Source organism: Lepidothrix coronata, unplaced genomic scaffold (genome assembly GCF_001604755.1).
Source record: "Lepidothrix coronata isolate B3197 unplaced genomic scaffold, Lepidothrix_coronata-1.0 Scaffold91, whole genome shotgun sequence".
Lineage (NCBI taxonomy): Eukaryota > Metazoa > Chordata > Aves > Passeriformes > Pipridae > Lepidothrix > Lepidothrix coronata.
Window position 1 is genome coordinate 2,109,383 of NW_016690271.1, and position 18,877 is coordinate 2,128,259.

The 18,877-nt window shown below is 41.7% G+C and overlaps 1 protein-coding gene across 1 annotated transcript in view; it reads right to left on the reverse strand.

Annotated features, from left to right (window-relative positions):
* Nucleotides 1-18,877, reverse strand: part of BCAS3 (BCAS3, microtubule associated cell migration factor) — a 316,591-nt gene that overhangs the window by 252,862 nt on the left and 44,852 nt on the right. Inside the window, exons 12-15 of the mRNA XM_017821512.1 lie at nucleotides 17,643-17,719; nucleotides 15,848-15,931; nucleotides 9,925-10,095; nucleotides 374-467 (exon numbers count right to left, since the gene is read on the reverse strand). Coding sequence (XP_017677001.1) covers nucleotides 374-467; nucleotides 9,925-10,095; nucleotides 15,848-15,931; nucleotides 17,643-17,719 — 426 coding nt within the window. The remainder of the gene's footprint in view (nucleotides 1-373; nucleotides 468-9,924; nucleotides 10,096-15,847; nucleotides 15,932-17,642; nucleotides 17,720-18,877) is intronic.

Sequence of the window (18,877 nt, forward strand, 5' to 3'; positions counted from 1 at the left end):
CTGACTTTTACCAGAGTACAACAGTTGCTAAAGTTTGAAATCCCCAGAAAAGACAAATTACAGGAAGGGACAGACTGAACCTCCTGACTTTTACAACAGTTGCTAAAGTTTGAAATCCCCAGAAAAGACAAATTACAGGAAGGGACAGACTGAACCTCCTGACTTTTACAACAGTTGCTAAAGTTTGAAATCCCCAGAAAAGACAAACTCCCCCAAATATGACACATCCAGCGCCGAGCAGGGCACGGAGCTGGGCACCTGCAGGGGTCACAGTGGGACCTGCAATTCCTCCAAAGCCCTGGAACACATCCCAGCAGTATTTACTGCCTGCATCTTGCTTACAGCCATCACAGGAAGCAGGAAAATCTCTTACCACTGGGGTTAAAGGCCATGCAGCAAATGGGCTTCTCGTGGGCAGGGAAATGGGCCACGATGCCGTCGCTGTCCGAGTCCTCGCTCACCAGCACCTGGAACAGGGACAGAGCCAGGGGTCAGCAGGGAGGAACACACCTGAGGGAAAAAGCCACCTTACTGCCACAGGGATCGGTTTATGAGATGTCCAGAGTGGTGCAATTCCCAATAAAACTGCAATATATAACATATATAACAAGTCACATATAACAATATAACACAATCCTCTGGAGTTTTTTCACGTAGACATGAGACTGCTCCAATAACTAGTGAGGATTATGGTTGTTATACCTGATTTCCTATTCACTTGTCCTATTCAAACAGGACAAAACAGTGAAATATTCCTGTTTTGCTCCATGATTTATTCCTGCCTGTGCAGCAGCTCGTTCCAACAGGACTCTTTGTGCTGTGCAGGAAGAGATATTTGAGGTTTCCACTTCCCTTGGCTGAAGCAAAAGGGCTGGGACCTCTCTGGATGCCCATAATGGAGGGGTCTATTGCCCCTAAATTTGTGAGGGAACTCTGCTGCTCCTCCAGCTCTCCCACAGCAGGAGCTCCCATCCCACCAGGCTCCCTGGAATCACAGAAGGAGGATCACTGGAATTCCACTGGAGAGGGCACAGAGTTCTTTAAACACATGATTTTCTGTAGGCAACAACAGGAGTCACATAATAGAAGGGAAAACAAGAGGCAGCACAGAGACTTTTAAAGAAAAGGGGATATTTAATCCTTAAATAAACCAGATTTTTCTCTGGGAGGATTCAAAGCACACAGGGCAAGTGAGTGGAAAACCAGACCAAAACCCCCAAAAGAGTGGGTTTGCTTTCCATCAGTCCCACAGGTGGGAACACTAGAGGGATCTGCATTTCCAATGGATGCAAGAAATGCCAAGGGCTGGGAATGTGGATGGAAGCAGCTGCACTGGAAATAGCAGCTAACAGGAGTTTTCTCTGTCCTGAAACTGCCTCAGTGAACACCAGATAAAATGATTACAAGGAGTTGTTCATCAAAACCCCTTTAAAAAAAATCATGCTCTCATAAAATACCTTCCTGTGAACAAAAAAAGGAATTAAAAGATAGGAGAGAGTTTTCACAAGAGTGGGAAATTCAGTGGAAAATACCTGGACTGGGATCAGTGTTGTTCAACATCTTCCAGAGAAAAGGACAAAGGGTGAGCTTTTGGAGTTTTTAAACAAAAGCCAATTTGAAGCTGAAAAAACTCCTGGGCCAGTCAAAACTGAAGCTGACTGTGAGGACATCGAAAGGGACACCCAAAGGGACACATACCAATGTCTCACTGAATGAAAAGCAAAGACATTCTTAGATTTATAGAAAAGAACCGAAATTTCTGTGGGCACAACACATGCAAGAGCTGCAGGGGTATTTTATTCCTTGATTACATCGTTTTCAAGACTAAATTAAGCAAAACAAAGGGAAAGATCTGTCAGAGAAGGGCTTAAAAAGGGGGGTTCTGTGGCGAGCAAAAACCACCTCCTTAACCAGACGCTGCAATAATTTGTCTGCCGCTTCCAAAACAATCTGAAGGTTTTTAATACTTCCTATCCCGAGCAGATATCGAAATGATTCGGGGATATTTTTATGCTTCAAAAAGAGGGGCTCATCTTTAAGTGTTTAAGGCAGTCACGTAACGGGGCCGGAGAGTCGGCCCTGCCTGGCTCTGGCTGCTCAGCTGCCTTGGCACTGTCACCCCACACAATTATGGCTTTTGCTTCCCCCTCGTCAGCACTTCGTGCTCGCTCCAGAACCACGAAACCAAAAGGTCTGGAGATCTTCCGAAGGGCTCTTCAAAGAGAGCCTCTCTTCTCCCCTCAGCCTGCAGCAAACTGCAGCCTGACTCCCACACATCATCCCCTCACAGCCTCAGCGTTTTGCTCAAATTATAAACCAACACCGAGAAATAAAAATATTTAATCTAGAAACGTGTAGGGATCAACAGCACCTAAATCACTGCTCAAAACCAGCTTTACGGGATAATTCACGTGCAGGCTGGGAACTGGATTCATTCGACGTGGCTTTATTTTAAGAAAAAATAAAAGTGATAAATGCACTGCTGTTATCACCCCCTGTCCAGCAGACAGGGGAAGATTCCTCCTTTTACTCTGCATGGTAAGAGGATCTTTAAATATTTTTCCTCTGGAAATACGATACAAAGCAAAAATGCCACAACATTAAAAGTTGTCAGACACCTCAGTTACACCACTCTGAGAATACAACAAAGCCCAAATCTATATCTGTAGGAAATGTTAACAGATTCCATGCTTTTTCTGCCAATCACTGCTTAAAATTATCTTCCTGAAAAAGAAACACTCCAAAAAGGAATTTTTAAAAATCTCCACTTTTCACTGTAAAAGTTGATTTACAGGTCCAGCAAAACCAGCCCTTATGAGGAGCTTTCAGATTTAAACTCAAATGTGTTCATCTCCTGCTCTGGCCAAGTAAATTAGGAAAATATATTTAAAAAAAAAAAATCACAAAAGCACCTTCATTACTCAAAAATGTGGAAATCCTTGGAGAATGTGACACTCAGGGCAGTGATGGTGCCACCCCACACCCTCTGTGGACACTTGATCTGTGTCCCTGCCCAGGACTGACCACAGGATGGACAATCTGGCTTTGGAAACACACATGGAAACAGCACTTGCTGTTTCAGAACACTGAAAAAAATGTTCTTCATCTTTTTCAAATCAGCAGGAAAACGTTTTAGGAACAGAGAAAAAGCATTTTGCTTAAAATCAATGATTTCTATTTAAGTTTTCAGGATTTGTCACATCCTTCCCCTGCCCTCCTGCACAGTTGGGGAAAACACATGTCCCTTTTTACAGTTCCAACATTACAAAGGAAGGAGGTAAAAAATAAAATCCAAGGGATTAGATTTAACATCATCAGCCAAAGAGCCTCTTTGGGAATGTCCCTCCCTAAGATGCCACCAACCCAAAGCCTGGTTCCCATCCCAGGTCAGAGCTTGCACAGCTTTAAATCCCAGGGTGATTTTCCCCTTTTAATACAACCTAAGGAAGTCAAAATTATGCTGATGGCACACATGATGCCTTAGGAATAGATTATTTTCTGTATTAGAGATCTTTATATGGATTTAAGTGCCTCAGTACAGCAGGGTTTGTATCGAGTTGGATGGATCGAATTGCACAGATTTCGGGTGGACAAGGATGAAACTGGAACTGTGCAACAATTAAAAATCATCCCAGGCCTCTGTCACACAAATGTCACAGATTTTAGAGCCACTCCTGGCAGAGCTGAAGTGGAAGATGCTGCTGGAGGGACTGCAGGGTAACAAATGGCCCCTCAAATCAACACCCACATCGTCCCACGGGCTCCTTTCAACCAGCTGATGGTTTCTTCCCACTGCAAACAGCAGAGCTGGAGATTTTTCCTGGAAATCACAACAGTGGGACAATTTCCCTAATAACACACCCAAGTGCTGTGGGGGAGCTCGAGGGAAGCAGCTCATTCGCGCTCCCAGAGCTGACAGAGCCCACAGGAATCCCCAGCCTGCAATTTTTTTCGTGCCAACCAGGCTTCGTTCTCCAAGGTGGTGGCCTCTAACCACCCTACTATTAGGAGTAAAAGGCCTTACAAAGTCTCTCACTGGGAAAGGTTCATAAATCTGAGCATTACTCACTCACTGAGGCTCCTCAGGGTGCTCGAGGACCTTCCCTGCAGAGCTGGCAAAAAACAACTGAGGAGAAACGAACGCTCGGACTGTTCCACCCAGACACCCTCGCAAATAAATGAGCACTTGTACTAAATGTAACAAAGGAATAAACGTAATAAACTGTAATAAACTGATGCCCAAACAGGGTTTTACCAAGAGAGTTGCAACAAGATTTTCCAAAGAGCTGCCCAGGACAGAGCCCGTGGCCGGACACGCCGAGCCAAGGCCGCGGCTCCCAAAGCAGCTCCAACAGAACACAGAGAAGGGTCATCAAACCCTCTTTATCTCACTCAAAAATGAAGAGACAGAACACCAAGGGCATTGTTACATTTACTACCAGCCACCAGTGTCTGCTTTGAGGGCTGAAGCTGCAGCTTTTTCCTCCTATGCCATATTTTTCTTCATCCGCCGTATTTTCCGTCCTGCTCAACAGAAGCCACCAGTAATTATGACTCCAATTATTTTAATCTTTAAAGGCAAATTACACCACTTATCCCAGTGGACACATGTTTTTAAATAAAACATGAAAGTAACACAAGTAAAAAATGGGCCCAAATCTAATCAAGCCGGTCCTACTCTTAATACAATTAAGAAAGAGTAATCCCATCATCATAAAAACGAATAGCTTTGGCAATAATTATAAATATGAATATTATATCATAAAGATATCTTGGCTGATGAGATCTGCAATGGCTTAAATAGCTGAAGGTAGGGTTCCTACCCACAAACACCGACCCCCTCAGCCTCCCCCAACTTACAGCCAAGGTCAGACATCAGTGGAAAGGGGCTAAAAGTGATAGATCTGTGGCATTAAACTACTGCTCTCCTTTTAATAGAATCCAGCATAAACTCAAACCAGCCCCGTGCTCAGCCTGAACCATTTATCTGAGACAAAAATGTCTTCTTGACAAAAACCAGATCTCCTTTAATAAAAGTGAGGCAGACAGTATTATGCTCCCAGGGAATCCTGGTGCTCTTTTTTATATTTACATATAAAAAGAATTCTTCTGTAATACACAGACACATAAAAAGTGAAGAAAATCGAGGCTAAATGTCTGAGCAAGAGAACATCAGGTCAGGTTTTGTGAGAGCTGCTCCCAAAATAAAAGCCCTGGTGTTAATGACCAGTGGAATTATGTCCACAGTTAAAGTTTTATTATGGAATATGCTCTATTCTTTGAGCTTCTCCCTGCTTCAGACCAAAGTTTCCCAACAATTCCTGCTCCTGATAAGCATCTTGATTTGGTTCAATTGCCATCAACTCCTCACCAAATGAAAATGAACTTTTGAAACTGCAGCGGCCAGCTGGTTGTTGTTGTTTTTTTTTCCCCTGAAAATTCCTCTTTAATGCAATAAAAAGTTAATAGGGAACAGGGAGGGGAAAAAAAAAAAAAAAAGCCCCAATCACATTTTAAAACATAAACAGATCAACATGTTATCTTCTTCTCCTGAGTTATTTTGCAAATATTGCCCCAAACCCTCGCCTGGGTCGGGGATGAGCCGCTCGGCGGTGGCTCATCCATCGCCGGGTCCTGTATTTTGGAAGGGCCACATCATTTCTCTGTCAACCCACTGCTGGATGTTGAACAGATTTTACATTCAAGCCCCCAAAAAACTGGCGACTTTTCGAGCAGGGTGGTTATTGCAGCCTGCACGTGGGTGGCCCAGTGGATGAATTAATTAAAATACAGAAACAAAGGTCGAAGGGAAAATAATTTTTTTGCTTTCAAAGCCCGAGCCAATAAAGTCTCACACATTTAATTCCAATTACTGAAAAAAAAAAAAAGAGGACATTTGTAGGGCTTTAGTTTTAGCCATTTCAACTAATTAACAGATTCAAATAAATAGTGGTTTCATCCAACTGAAAAGTTTGCTAACACTTCATTAGAAGGAAGTTTAAACAAGCACACAACCTTGTTAACATACTTTGGTTTACCACAAAGTTACTTGGGCATCTCGATAATTATTTTTATTCCTTTTACAAATATCTCATGACAGCCAACGTCAATAATTCTGCATTCCTCTGCATTTATTTAATGACCTCATAATTCAAATTTTCTTAAAGTATCGCCAATTATGAAAGTAGGAGCTATCACATAAACAACTGCTGGGGATGGGAGTTTACTACAATATCTACATTCATCAGGTTCATTAAAAATATTTCCCCATATTTAATCTTGGGAGATTCCACAAGGAGACTTCTCTGGTCTCTAACTGTGTATTTTTCAGTGGTGAGTTTGCATTTCACCCCCCGTGCAGTGCACGGAACACATCGAGTTCCACCTCACATTCCTCATATTTGATGTCTTTGAAATGGGAGAAATAACAAAAAAATTAGTGAAAACTTAAAGCTGCAAATAGTCCCTCTGGCTTGTAACCAAAATATGTTTCCTAATCGTCCTACTGGCAAATAAATTGCTGTATTTGCACAGAGCAGCTCAGTCCATCTTTAAAACCTGTGCTGTTGTGCTCAAAGGAACTGGACAAGCACTTGCCCAATTAATTTGCAAGCCTTTAAATACATTTATTTTTTTAAAAATCCTGCTTCCCCACTGAAAAAAAGCGGTTATTTTTCCTCCAAAATGATGTGCTTGCCTGCCTTAGGTTTACTTTCTCTTTTTTAAATCAGATTTCTTCCTTTCTCTTTTTTTACCACAGGTTATCTTAAAGATGTATTTATAACTTGGAAATTGTTTTATTTCACTGCAACACCCAAGTTCTCAGTTAGGCTGTGCAGGTCGATGGAAATCTTTATGGGCCTGAAGGAGAGGAGGGATTTATTTAATGATAAGAAAATAACTCCTTCCTGCTTCTGAAATTCCCCTCGGGTACAACCAGGCTGACACCCCCCCTGGAAACCATGGAAGCACCCACAAATCCACACTGATGGAGGGGATGCAAGGCTTTCCAAGGGCTAATTCAGCCCAGGAAGCACTTGGCTGGCATTCCTAATTTGGGGGTTCCCAATGAGTGCAGGGAGAGCAAAGTCTGTGATGGACACAGTGATGAAACACCCCCAGAACAGGCACAAGGAAAGAGGAATGCTGCTGTTTGTTTGGTCCCACCCAGACCTGTTATTCCCTGAAATCTGAAAACTGGGATGACAAGACAAGGGGAAAAAAAGAAAATCTCTTCAGTGAAAGAGTGGCCAAGCAGTGGAAGGGAAGTGGAGTCACCACCCCTGGGAGTGTCCAAAAAACGAGCGGACGTGGCACTTCATGGGATGGGGGGATTAGATCAAAGGTTGGACTTGATGATCCATCAGGTCTTTTCCAACCTTAATGATTCTGTGATTCCATAAACCAATAACTTTGGAAAAAGCCACTGCATCAGGAAAACAGGGAGTGACCCATGCGAGGCTGGACGGCGGCGGCTCTCCCCAAAACTCCGGTTTTCTCCCCAAAACCTGTTCCATCCCCTGCCCTGCCAGCCACAGGCTGGGCACAGGTACTCTGGGTGACCACTGCCAGCAAGCAGATTGGCCCCAGAAGAGCAGAATAATGTCAGAAGTTCACAGAATGAGGGATAAGCTGTGGAGCAGCAGGAATCAGCTGGATGCTCCACCACCAGCAGCAGTCCCAGGTAGCTCAGGGAGGTCCTCGCCCGGTTTAAAGGTCAGATGTGCTAAAACACCCCCCTGAACTGAAGCTTCACTCGATTCTGCCATAAAAACCAGCCAGGACTACCCAGCCAGTCCAAACACGTGCCACCTGCCCTGGCCTGGCACTCCTTGCCCAGCACACAGCACCAGATCCCTGCCAGGCTCCTCGGGGAACACCCAAAATCAGGCTCCAGCACATCCCCAAGTGCACAAAAACTTACATTTCCCCTGGAAATAGAGCTGGAGGGACAGGGAAGAGCTCAGTGGGGACTGGGATCAGCCAGGACACTCTTCATGTGAGGAGGTTCTGTGCTGGGGCCGTGGGGAACGACCAAGTACAGTTATTTTTAATCAACTTTCCTTTTGCTAGAAGCACATTTGAGCAAGAAAAGACTGTTAAAAAGTCTCCTGCACAGTGAAAAATCTAACATTGCAAAAGAAAGGTTATTGTCATTCCCTGGAAAGAAACACAATGCTAATGCTGAAAGCAAATCCCAGCACTGAAAATAATAATCTGACAGATTTAAAACAATAATAATAATAATAATAATAATAATAATAATAATAATAATAATAATAATAATAATAATAAATCTGTCCTATTTAAAATTAAAATAATATTATTGATAATAATTAAAACAATAATAATTTTATTAAAATAATAATCTGACAGATTTAAAACTTCAGCTCACAAAAATATGAATGCAGCACACACAAACAATTAGGACATCCAACTTGGAGCCTCCTTCCCCAGAGATCCAAGGCAAAAATGATTTTCCTAGAACTGATGGCTTATTTATGTTAGAGCAGCAGTATTTGGACAAGGCAAACGTTATCATTTTTACAACTACTCTCCTATAGTGCCCTTTAGGCTTGAGAGCTCCCTACTATTGTTAAGGTCAGAGGACAAGTTCATAAAACCTCTAAATCATACATAACAAGACTTAAAACCCTAAGATCTATCATTTTTTTTCCCCCAGGCCTGTGCAGAAGAATCAAAGCACAGACAACGAGGGGCAGGAATAATGACCACATTAAAAAGGCTTCATCAGAAATTTATGAAGGAAAATTCTTCTTTTTTTTTCCCCTGGTTGTATATGAAGAGCCAAAAGACCTTTGTTTTTTTCCCCTGGAAACAAAAACAAACCCCAACAGCCAACAGAATTATTTTAAGACCTGACTCTTAAGATCTTAAGTAAATAAATTCTTTTTCCATCCTCTTTCTTTCTTGTCTTTCATTTCGATTTCGGAAGAAAAGGCCTATAATGTTTTATGAACAATCCCCTTTCAATGAAACATTGCTTGGCTAAATACTTCCAAAACCAATTCTCAGGAACAAGCACAACAGAGTTTTTTCTTTGTTTTGTTTCTTTTCAAGTAAAACATTTTATTTTCCCACCATGTCAACCTGACTACTGATGTGTCCTTAATACCTCACCTGCAATGAGCACCATAAATACAGGGGGAAACAAGAAAAAAATAAAGGCTTTGTCTTTTTGAATTCAATAAATGGGACCACGAGGAAAAAAAAGTATTACCAGTTACAGAATAATGGAGTGTGTGGGAGTTCTGCATAAACACTGGATCCAGGACCAAAAATTAAATGAGAGAACAAAACAAGGAAGGACACGGAAATCTTCTCTGCCCTAAAGACAGTAAAATACACCCATTTATAGTGGGTGTGATAATGGTATGGATTTTGTAACAAATGGTTTTGCCTGATGCACTGTATGTATATTATTACATAAATTTATTATATTCTTGGTAAAACAGTGCAAATGCCTCACAAAACAGCTGTGTGGTAGCCTTGAGATTTCTATAAAATTATAAGCTTTTACAATAAACTCCACACAGCATCTTTTTTTCACCTGGAATTCAACAGTTCTCTGCATTTTCTAGACCATCACGTTTTCACATTAACAAATATAATCAGGCTCCATCTCCACCTCGGCTGATCAGCATCAATCAGTGCCAATTAGGAACAAGTGTCTGAGAGACAAAATGTGACACTTCACACTCTGCCCCGTCAAAGTGTCACATAAATACCCTGGAAGGACGATATTTATATATTTTGGCTTCCTTTCAGCCCCAAGCAGGACTTTATCTCAGCGCTGCGGGACCGGAACGAGCACAAAAAAAAATCCGATTTATTTTTCATTTTCAACGGCGTTTTGGTGAGGTTTCAGTGCAAATGCAGGTCCTGCCTGTGTGCAGACATTACCTGTCCCTCTGCCACCGTCTCGGTGTCGATGATGGTGACGATCCCGGGCACCAGAGGGCTCCGGCGGAGGTTGCTGTGAGCCAAAATCTCCTCCTCGGTGGCTCCCGACGGCAGCGTCCCCGTGAGCTGAGTGACCACCTTCCCAACCATGGTCAGCCCCGTCTTTATCGTCTGCCAAGAGGAAAACACCCAATAAATGACATTTTAGGGCCGCGTGGTGGATTTATCTGCGGTGTTTTCTGCACGTGATGTATCGGCTGCAAAGGGCTGGAGAAGGAACAGCTTGAAAAAATTTCACCTCGGGTTTGGAATTCAATTATTCCAAAGCATTCTTCAGGAAAAAAAAAAAAAAAAGAGTATTTTAACGTTTAAACGATTTTTAATATTTTAAGTATTTCGGCTTTTAGTTTCTTTAATTTGGTTTTGACTTCTTTCAAGAGCCTGGGAAGGATTAAATGATGAGGCCAAGCTGGGTGTGTAGGAGGGCAGAGCTCACACAAAAACACCCTGAGATGCTGATCCTGACAGAGTTTTGTCTCCTGCACAGTGCAAGAGATGGGATTTGGCCTTCCCTGGATCCGACACACTCCTTGGCAATTAAAGCCTTTCGCAGCGTGAAAACTGAACGTGGGATCAAACCCAGGAAAATTAAAAATGCCCCTCTGAAGGTCCTGGAAAGCAGGAAACCTCATCCCCAACTGCACATCCCAGCACCAGTTCTGGGACTTTCCAGGCTCTGCGTGTTTTCCAGACGTGGCTTTTGAAAACATTTTCACCGCACCAGCTTTTATCAGCTAAAGATGCTGGAGGTTGTTTTTATGTTGCTTTATTTTGTTTGGAGAAAGAGGGAGAGCAGACACAGTAGGCGAGATGAGGATTTAAAGAAAAACAACCCCAACTACAACTTTAAATGTTTTCTCCTTGAATCAAGGACTGCGCCCGGTTTGCCTGTAAGAGAACTGAGCAGATTTATTAGGCAATATAAATAAGAAATAGCAAAAGAGATCAGAATGGAATGACACTGTAACAAGCCAATTCTTAACTAAAAAGACAAGCTAAGCTGCCTGCTAAATTGAAAAGGGGGAAAAAAAAAAAAAAAGGCACCCAGATGCCAGGCTGCAAAAACCAAGAAGCGGCCACAAATCAATAGCAACTGCTTTGTTTAGTGCTAAAATCTGGAACTGCAGTGATTAGAAAACACATTAGTGTTCATCAATTAGCAGCCAAACGTTTGTTTTAATAATTCATGGGCAATGACTTGCGGGTGTGCTGTCAGGAGAGCCCGGGCAGGGCCCAGGGCAGCAGGCGCCACACGGTATCGATGGCCAGGAAGGCTGATTAACCTCTGAGATGCCTCCGCTGATGGACTCACCCCATTACTGCTAATGGAGATACTTCCACTTCAGAATCGAGCCAGGCCTCGAGCACAGCGATGGCTTTTTGGGGTTTAAAGTCTTTAGCAATATCCTGCCATTTGTTTCTGATTATTTCTTTTTATACCCAGCGACGGGCGGAGAGTGGAATAAAACGAGGCAGAGGGATGAGAATTGTGACATAAAGCAGGGACTGAGGGGTGAGGGACAGACTAAAATAGCCACCACGGGGAGGGGGGGCCCAACTCTCCTCCCAAAAACTGACCAGGCAGGTTTTTTTGCACTTAAAATGCCCTAAAACGATTCGTTTGTAGTTTATCCAGCAGGAAGGAGAAATCAGGAAGCGCCACACGGCCAAGTGAAAAAAAGGCCAAAAACTCTAATTGACCTGTTTTAGGAAAATATCTTTACTATTTATACCTCGAGCGCTGGGATGACACAGCGCCAAGGAGAAATTTATAGCTCTCCAGGAAAAAAAACTCAAGTGCTTATCGAGCCAAATGAATTCCTGCCCCCTGGACCAGGAATCCTGAGGAGCAGTGGGTGTGCAGGGATGAGCCCATTAGCCCAGGAATATCAGTGGGAAGCCATTCCAGCACTGACTGCCCCGTGCTGTTGTGTATATTTGCCAAACTTCCCGGGTAATCTTTAACCTTTCCCATGCCATATCAGCTGTCCCTCCATCCATTAGGACTAATGACCTTGCTCTCACATAAGCTGTTAGTCCTCATTAAGGAGTTATCAGGTAACAAGAGAAAACAGATGCAGCCTTTGCTAAATCACTTTACCGTGCAGGGATTAAAAGATATGGAGAAAGAATCAACCAAAGAAGTTATGAGGTGAGAAGGAGTTGGTTTATAATTTGATGCGAGACATGTGACAGACCAAATACATTTTAAATGAAATAGGTTAAAGTTTGCACTGTCCCAGCTCCTCTGTCACTGATGGGAACCTGCCAGTGAAGTTTGCTTATAAATAAAATTAAAATCCTCGATCCAGTTCCTTTTAAGCAACGATGCACATTGTGCAGACACACATATTATTTATAACTCACATCCACCCTATCTACTTAAAAACAGGATTGTTCACGTTCATTTAAATATAAAGAAATACATATATTTAATTAAAATAAATATATGCACTCATATCCCATTTAATTGAAGAATAACTGCAGCTTTAATTAGATGAAAAGAATTAAAAATGCATCATTCGGTGCTTTTTAGGCTCTTTTGTTCCAACAAAGGCCTTGCATCCTTTTAGAGACAACACAATATATTGCTCCTGTTTCTCATAATAAATGCATTTTATATGATTTATTTGCTGTCAAATGAAAAATCTATAGAGAGCAGGAAGATATCAAGAAGATCTGCCTTGGGTGTCAGCACAGTTGAGCCTCACAGTCAGTGTGAACAAAGTAAACATTCAATCAATTACAGATTCAAGCTCAAACTAAATATTTGTGGAAATATTTGGGCTTTGCAAAGAAGTTTCCCTTTCCTCCTCTTGCCCCATGTTCTGAAAAGAGGTAAGATAGGGGATAAAACTGTTAGGAAATTCCTCTTAAACAGAAAATGTGAGCTCCACTTGAACACAGAGTGAGGTGGGACACGGTGGGACCAAAGTTCTCCTCAACAAGACAGGGAGAAAAGAAACAAGAATGGCTTTTCCTAATTCCCCTTCCTTGCTGCATCCAAAATGGATAAATATGGACAATTATAACAAAAAAAATTTCACATTTGGATGCTTATCTCCCACCAAGCACCTGAACATTCTCCCATCAGCAACGCCGTTAGGTAAGAATGGAGTTTGTTCTGAAAGTTAATCTACTTCCATCCTACTCCATCCAGCAGGAGTGAAAAAGAACTTTATCCCATAAGGAACAATATTTTCATTTTTCCAAACACATCATTTTCTATCCTTGATAACAATTAACCTAAATGGGAATCCTGAGACATGTTCTGTTTCCAGAAGTTTTCTGCTGGGTCAAATGATAGACGTTATCAGAGTTTTTAGAATATGAACAGCAAAAAAAGCACCAAAGTGTGGAAAAATCAGAGATAGAGTTTGGGAAGATGTGTGTGTTTTCCTGCAGCAGCAGCAAGCAATGCTCCTGTGAGATGCATTTAAGGAGAAACAGCAAAAAGCTCAATTTTAAAAATAAAATCCTCCTGGAAATCAAATGGGAAGATGACACAAAGGAATTCTTCATAGTGTCACCTGAATAACAAGAGTTCTGGCACCAGTAACAACCCACCCCAACAGGATCACAGTTTTGACCTTGGCATTCTGAGCCAAGAGGGACCTTCTGACTTGATTAGGGAGGGAATTCCTCGAGTGCAGGACACAGCAGGAGCTCCCAGGGAGGACAAAGCCACTGTCACCACCAGGACACATCTCCTCAAAGGGAAAACCATGAAAGTCAATATTCTGTGCTGCCACTGAGAGGATCTCAGAGGCAACTCTCCCAAGTGGCCCTGCTGAAACCCCTCTTTGCTCTCAGCTTTTCCCCTCTTTTATAGGAAGGTCCTTTCACTTCCTTCAGGAAGAGACTGGAACCCAAACAGAGAACAGGCTGGAAGCCAAGGGAACCTGGCAAAACAAGAACTTTCATGGAACCACTTCTGAACCAAAAGGGGGAAAAAAAAGGAGCCCCACTTCCCAAAGAGCTGCTACCTCTGCTGATGAAAGCAAAGGGATGACAAACCACTGCAGGCTGAGAGGACACGGCAGCAGGGGAGGCTCAGAAGTGATGGCTCACATAAGGATGGAGTAAAGCTGGTGGTGAGGCAATGAGATGGACAGAGAGCACCAGATATCTGCCAGCAAGTCAGCACTGGAGTTATCAGAGATGAAAACTCGCTGGATAACAAGCCAAGGCTCAGTGAAATCACTAATAAATTAAACATTTCGGATTTGCAGTTGCGTTATTTGCGGGTAACAAATTAATACACTGAGGCTGAGACAGACTCAAGAGCCAAATGGTGCAAATATTTAAAAGTGTATCAGTATTAATCTTGTCTGTTACAGTAACAGTGAGGAGCACAAGCCATGTGCAAACACCAAGTAGTGCAGACACTGTGCCCTGGGGATTATCCCTTTTCCTGACTCTCACTGCGAGTTTATCTCCGTACAGAGGCGAACAATCTTTTCTTTCCTATGATTATAAACACATTTTATCTTCAGGATCTACTCACATGATGCAATAGCACTACTTCAGTGTGATAAATTCAGTTTAACATCGGAATTTCTGGATTATGCTCCTTGGCTAGTGCAGCTCAGCAGGGAAGGTCATCAGCTGCAGTGATCTGTTTTGGAGGATTTTACCACATCTGATCCAAACTGTGGCTGATCACACTAAGCCAGTCACTTCTTCAAACTTATCTCTGCTATAAAAAGAGATGTTCATGATACTGAGATTGAAGGAGTTTGGGGAGATTTCCCCACACACCTTTTTTTTTTTTTTCCACTCTGCTGATGGTGAAAGTAGACAGAGCTCCAGCAAATCACAGCAGGAGAGGAGCAATTCCAGTTCCCCTCAACTATGTAAAAAACTGTGATTTTTCTCCTCCTCCAGCCACACTGGGATTGTGAGGGAATATGTTTGTTTTTATGTTTTGTTTTTACATGAGCTGGCCTGCCCTGTGTCTCTCTTTGTGGCTTCTTCTAAGTGTTGTTTTCTCCAGTGACACTGAGCCTTCTTGTCCTGTGCTGTCATTTCATTCCTATTATTAGGTTTGTTTTGTTGTGCATATCAGAAATGAAAAGGCTCGTGGTTACAGGGAAAGCTTCTAATCAGCACCGAGTTCACCAGGCAGTGCCAAAACTCACCCTGTGTGTGTCTGTGTGTGAGAAAAAGAAAGCACTTGGCAAAATGTTGGAGCTGGGGGGGAACAGTTAAACAAAAGTTGTGCATACTCTGTCCTGTTTAAGAGTTTTCCAAGCCATGGTCTTCCTTTGGTGTTATGAAACCCCAGATATTTCTCTGAAAAGGGGGATATTATAACATTTGAACCAAGAAAATGAGGCAATGGGACCTATATGTAAACAGTCATTAATAAGCTCTAACCTTCAAAGCAGGTGATTAATTAGCTCCAGGACTGCACTGTCATCCTTCAGAGAGATTAAAATGCACAGTGTGAGTGTGATGGAGCCCAAGAAGCACCAAGCACTTGTAAAGCCACTTTTCATGATGCTAAAAGACTAATAATTCAAAATGTTGATAAACTTGTACCATTACGAGTAGCCATTACACAAACCCATTTTACTGTGACTTCCCCCCTCATAGGAAGAGCTGCTTGCAATAAAGAAAATCCTTAAAAATCAGTTCAGGCCCGGGAATACTTTGTGGAACACTCTGTGGAACACTCTGTGGCTGCTCCCAGATCTGCAGGGTCAGGGAGCACAGGCACAGGGTGCTGATGCTTGCAGGGTTCTCCTGTCTGGGAAGGGAAGGGAAGGGAAGGGGGGTGATGACACACAGCCCAATTCAGCAGGGAAACCTAATAATTATGTTCCCCGAGAAGCTCTCCCCGAGCAGATGATGGACTCACTTTGGCAGCACTAATGACTGTGGCAGTGTAAGACTGGATGTTGTCTCCACAGGCTCCACCACGGGATTGATGGCATCGGATCAGCTACGAGAAGAAAAGACAGCAACCAAGTAACTACTATTAAACTACACAAACCCATAAGCCATTACCAGAGCTCTTATTTATCATGTACAGTGGTGTGTTTTTTTTTTTTTCCCCCTACAAATAGCAGAAAGCCCTGCTGAGACACTTAACCCCTTTTTATAATCTTCTGGGTGCCACCCAGACTGTCGCGTCCTCCGCTCCAGTTTTCAATTACCAGCTGAGTAGTCACTGAGAATTCATAAACTTTTGAAATGGTGGGATTTTTGGTCTGGCAGCAATACCACAAATAAATTTAAATAAATATAATCAAAAGCTTTAGCCGTGTATATGTAACATTAAATATCAGACATTCTAAGAATCCGAGTGTGGCTTTTCCCCCCCCTCCTCTTTAGGAGCAAAGGAGATGACAAAGGAAAAAGAGCTCCTTGAAACTTTACATTTAATAGATTAAAGGAAATGTACACGGGGTTTGCTTTATATTGCCTTCCTGCAAAATTAATAAATCAAAACAAGACTCTTGTACCTGCCATCAGCCTACAAAAGGTTCTGCCTTTGAACCCTAAATAACAACAGAATCTCTGCTTCTGACCAAATAAAATGATAAAAAACTATAGCCATTTGTTGCTTGCACACAGAAAATGTTGCCTGTTTGAGCTAAAGAAAATTTAAAATCACTGTAAGATGGATTTGTTTCTACAGGCTTTTCTGCCTTAAGCATCTAAATAAAAACAGCTAAACTAGAGAGAAAGGGGAAGCCCACAGGGAATTTACCTGGGAACACACAAACCATTTAAATTCCCTTTGTGATGTAATTCTTTTGCAGATCAGCAACTTATATTTTGTCAGCAAAATGCGACTTATTAAATCCCAGGCTGGCTGGTTAAGTTTTACAGCACCAGGCAGGCGTGGCATTGAGGCAAAGGCAGGCCTGGGTTTGGGAAGGAATCAGTTGTGCTGGGAGAGGTGTAACAGCAAATGCATTTCTAAAGTCTGCCCCTGATAATTCCTGGCTCAGCCCTAGAAACAGCTACTCCACTCACACAGGTGGAAGAGAGAAAAAAAATCTGCTTTGAAATAAAAAATAAGGCTTTAGAAGCTGAATTTAGACTTTTCAAACACTCTGAGCTTTAAATATACACCCCTGGCCCAGGGCTGGGTAAAAGGAGTGATCATTTCTTTGCTTGGGATCTGTTTTCTTTGCCTCTAGAAACAAGAACAATTATCTAAATATTTTCTTTTTTTTCCCTGAAGCTTAACATTTTCAACAAAGATGTTCAAAAGTGGGTATTTTGATGTTATTTTCTGCATTGCTGTGTTGTTTCACACAAACTCACCGGCTCTTTCCAGACTCAGCCCCCCCAAAACAGAATTTAGGAACTGTTTTGCCTTCAGAAGTGTCTATAACTAAGTGCTTTAAACTTTTAAAGCACAAAAGGGTTGGTTATTGAGTTACCTCACTGAAAACACACATTGAGGGCTTGTCTTCTCTGCCTCCACATATTTATGCCTTCCAAGTTCATGTGCACAGTAAATATATGATAAATAAAAATACCTATTAGGTCTGTCATTTTAATGCAACTCCTCTTACAGACCTTCCTTTTCACATACCTTTTTCCTGAGACTTTTTCTTTTCTTTTTTCCCCCCTACATATACAAAAAAAATCTAGAATGAAACCCAGAAGTATTTTTTTGCAATTAAACCTTCCCTTACCTTATTTTCTGCATAAGCAAGCCAACGGCTTCCGAGGGCAATAGGATTCATGTTTGGCCCTGGACAAGGATAGCAGCCTGCAAAGTTGGGAAAGGGAACATTAAGAAATATCTTAATGACTTCTCACAAAGAATTCTATTTATTGCCAAGAAAACAAAAAAAGTCTAAACAAACCTCTCTGGGTTGCTAATATCACTCAGTGGATGCTTGCATTTTTGTTCCTCCAGATAAGGCTGTGGTTAGATGAGCTATTCTGAACATTTAATTATGTGTAAATAACGATTTCTCCTTATGTTTGCATTTTTAGTGCCATTTTGATACAGTGGGGTGAGGGGATATTGAAGTTTGACCCGACTGGTTCTGTATCTTCACATTTTAATTCATTTTATTTGATTGCCACTTTTCTGTTGGTGAGCAGTTTGCTCACTTCGAGCTCTTCTAGATTTTTTGTTGTATGAAAGGGTGCAGTGTGCTTTGGGTTTGGTTTTAATAATTCTACACAGAAGCCCTCAGCCTTTCAAAATGCTTTTGGTTTTGATTTTAACAACTTTATATACAAGCCCTCAGCCTCTCACTGTACTTTTGCACACACTTAACTTTACACAGTGAGAGAATTTGTAATTCATTTCAAATCAGCGGCCACCTTTCCATTTTTCACCTGCTTTCCATTACCTTTACACTGGCATTAAAAACAGATACATATACAGATAAAGATCAGAATAAAACAGAGAATTATTCCTGAGGATTAAAAGGTGAAAATATCTATATGAGAAAATAGCTGTGAATGAAAATATGGCAAGGCTTAAAATAAATCAGGCCCATGTTAAACAGCATTTAATGAATAAAGTTTAAAAAATACATGTTTTTAATGAAATTTTATAAATAAGACATTTTTATAAATAAAAATTTTAAAACTAATTTATATTTTAAAACCTACGTTTTTACATTAAAAAAAGGGGGGAGAGCAAATGAGGGAAAGGAGACTATGAAGCAAGTGGTTAATCTCAGTTTTCAATAGCCAACTTAGTAATTTAAATTCTCTCATGGATTGCCCAAGATTTGCTCACAATATTTAAAATCTTATAGACACGTGTGTGTGATTTAAAGGAGCCCTGGGCAGCTGGTCCTGTGTCACATCTGAAGGAGGGTTGGGATCAGGGGAAAACCAGCATTTTAGGAGAACACACATAACACACAACTGAAAAATCCTAAAAAAAAAAATTAAAAATACAACA